The sequence below is a fragment of the Phaethon lepturus genome, unplaced genomic scaffold (genome assembly GCF_000687285.1).
Source record: "Phaethon lepturus isolate BGI_N335 unplaced genomic scaffold, ASM68728v1 scaffold32171, whole genome shotgun sequence".
Classification (NCBI taxonomy): Eukaryota; Metazoa; Chordata; class Aves; order Phaethontiformes; family Phaethontidae; genus Phaethon; species Phaethon lepturus.
Window position 1 is genome coordinate 4,278 of NW_010520325.1, and position 2,583 is coordinate 6,860.

Consider the following 2,583-nt stretch of genomic DNA (forward strand, 5'->3'; position numbering starts at 1 on the left):
CGTCGGGCTGCACCCGCTGCAGCAGGTCTGGCCCTGCAGCCGTCCCCGCGCACGGCACCGCCGGCACGGTGCCTTTTGCTCTTCGGTCTCGGTGCTGCCGAGAGCCCTCTACTCCCCTCGGCCCTGCTGCGGCGGAGCTGAGAGGGATGCCTTGCCCCAGCCTGGCCCCTGCCTGACCCTTTTGGTGCTGCCTCGTAAGACCTGCTGGGGTTTTGGGGGAATTTCAGTGCCATTTTGTCCCTATCCTCATTTTTAAGTCCTTGGTTTAAAGCTTGCATGGACTTCATACAGCTGCTCAGGGCCACACCAGGGTCCTGGGCTGCGCTCTCGGAGGCTGAGGACCATATAGTAGCTCTGGACTGTGTTGTCTGAGGGACGGAGGGATGCTGATGCTGCATCCCAGCCTGTCCCGTCCGCCCCATAGCTGAGCTGGCCCTTCTGAGGCTTGCTCCAGGGCACGAGGAGGGTGCTGTTATGCTCAGCTCCTCTCCTTTGGTGTTCAGCATGCAGCCCAGATGGAGCAGAAGCAGAACGAGACAGAGAACAAGAAAGTGCATGGCGACGTGGTGAAATACGGCAGCGTCATACAGGTACGGGCGCGCGCTCTCCCCTCCCCTGCGCCCGGCCGAGGGGCTTTGGTGGGAGATGCGCAGACCCAGCACATCTGAGCCAGGCAGCTGCCGGGAAGGGGCTTGCGGGATCACTCCTGGGTGCGACCAGCCCGGGGGGCCCTGGGGGGCTGTTCTGCCACAGCTCACCCTGGCGTTCGCCTTTCCAGCTCCTCCACATGAAGAGCAACAAGTACCTGACGGTGAACAAGCGGTTGCCAGCCCTGCTCGAGAAAAACGCCATGCGAGTGACACTGGATGCCACCGGCAACGAGGGGTCCTGGCTCTTCATCCAGCCCTTCTGGAAGCTGAGGAGCAATGGAGATAACGTGAGCGCGGGGCCAAAAAGTCCCCAAATTAAGCTGTGCAGAAAGCACCATGTGTGCCGCCCGCCAGGGCTCTCCTCCCCGCCAGGCGCCCGGTCTCATCCTCGCTCCCTCCGTTCCCGTTTTGCTCCCCAGGTAGTTGTGGGAGACAAAGTCATCCTGAACCCCGTCAACGCCGGGCAGCCGCTGCACGCCAGCAACTACGAGCTTGCTGACAACGCCGGCTGCAAGGAGGTACAGAGGGGCCGGGCTGCCTGTGCAGGGTCCGGCTTTATAGGGCTTGCCTGGTTTTTTTTCCTTTTTCTTCCTTTATTGCCTTGTGCTGGGGATCGTGACCTCACTCTCTTGCTCCTTAGGTGAACTCAGTCAATTGTAACACCAGCTGGAAAATCAACCTTTTCATGCAGTTTTGTGACCACATGGAGGAAGTGCTGAAGGGGGTAAGGAAGGAGGTTTGGCCGCTGCCGGCCGCCTGGGACACGGTGGGCTCCGGGGACCCGGCTCCGGTCCTCTGCGGGGGCAGGACGTGTGAACAGCCATTTGGCTGTGTGACAAGAGCAGAGGAAAGAGATCCTGCCTCGAGGACCTTTAATTGCTGGGAGAATTCATCACTTGGAGAACTTAACAGCAAGCTAGAGTTGGATATTTTAGTATCTCCGGGCAGCAGGTACCCTGGGGGGCATGAGATTACCCTCCGCCTTATTGTATTAAATTGGCTCTCGAGGACAATACGAGGCACGCTAGTGCCAGCAGTGGCTTCTAGCTGCGAGGACAATTTTCAGCTGTTTAGGCGTGCAGCAGTGCTGGCTGTTGCCTGGGAAAGGAACTTTCCCTGTGGAGCTATTGTTTGGGGCTGAGGTCCTCCAGGAAGCAGCTGGGTGGATATTGATTGTTATGATCTTACGGACCCTCGTCCCCAGGCACCACACTTATCCCTGGCTTCCCGCATCCGCTGCGTCCTCCTCCCCGGGGCGTTAATGCCTTAAACACGTTGGTAAGCAGAGCCTCTGCCCGCTCAAGGGGTGTGCAGTGCTGGGTTTGCGCTCGTTTTGCAGCCCAGGGAGGGAAGCAGAGAGAAGTGGCTCGCAGGAGGAACCGGAGTGATGGCGTTGCGGGGTGCAGGGTGCCCCGGGCCCGAGCAAGATGCGCTCCCCTGGGTTCGGAGGAGCATTTGTGCTGCTAGAGGCAGGTTTTAGCACAGCTCGGGTAGGCAGGACTGGAAGAGCTGACGGTGCCCTGCGATGCCCGGGCTCCCGCGGTCCTGCCATGGCGCGGCTGGGAGCTGTGTACGGGGGCAATCCCGGCCCCTTTGCAGGCTGGGAGGTCACAGGAGGAGCTAAGTCGGCTTGTGGGAGAGCCACGTCCCTGGGTCTCACCACCGTGTCCTGGTCCAGGGGGATGTGGTGAGGCTCTTCCATGCCGAGCAGGAGAAGTTTCTTACCTGCGACGAGTACAAAGGCAAGCTGCACGTCTTCCTCCGCACCACCCTGAGGCAGTCGGCCACCTCGGCCACCAGCTCCAACGCCCTGTGGGAGGTGGAGGTGAGCGGGGCGGCGATGGGGCGCGTGTCGGTGGGTTTTCAGGGTATCTCTGCGGTTTGCCGCACTTTCACGGGGCGGGGGGGTAGTGCTAGAAGCAGCGGTTGGTTC

The 2,583-nt window shown here is 60.7% G+C and overlaps 1 protein-coding gene across 1 annotated transcript in view; it reads left to right on the forward strand.

The window, feature by feature from the left end:
- The window catches only part of LOC104628694 (inositol 1,4,5-trisphosphate receptor type 3-like), a gene marked incomplete at its 5' end in the record, with an annotated part of 30,676 nt that overhangs the window by 2,817 nt on the left and 25,276 nt on the right, over positions 1-2,583 (forward strand). Inside the window, 5 exon segments of the mRNA XM_010297361.1 lie at positions 504-590; positions 779-937; positions 1,070-1,168; positions 1,291-1,374; positions 2,329-2,479. Of these exon segments, the coding sequence (XP_010295663.1) occupies positions 504-590; positions 779-937; positions 1,070-1,168; positions 1,291-1,374; positions 2,329-2,479 (580 nt within the window).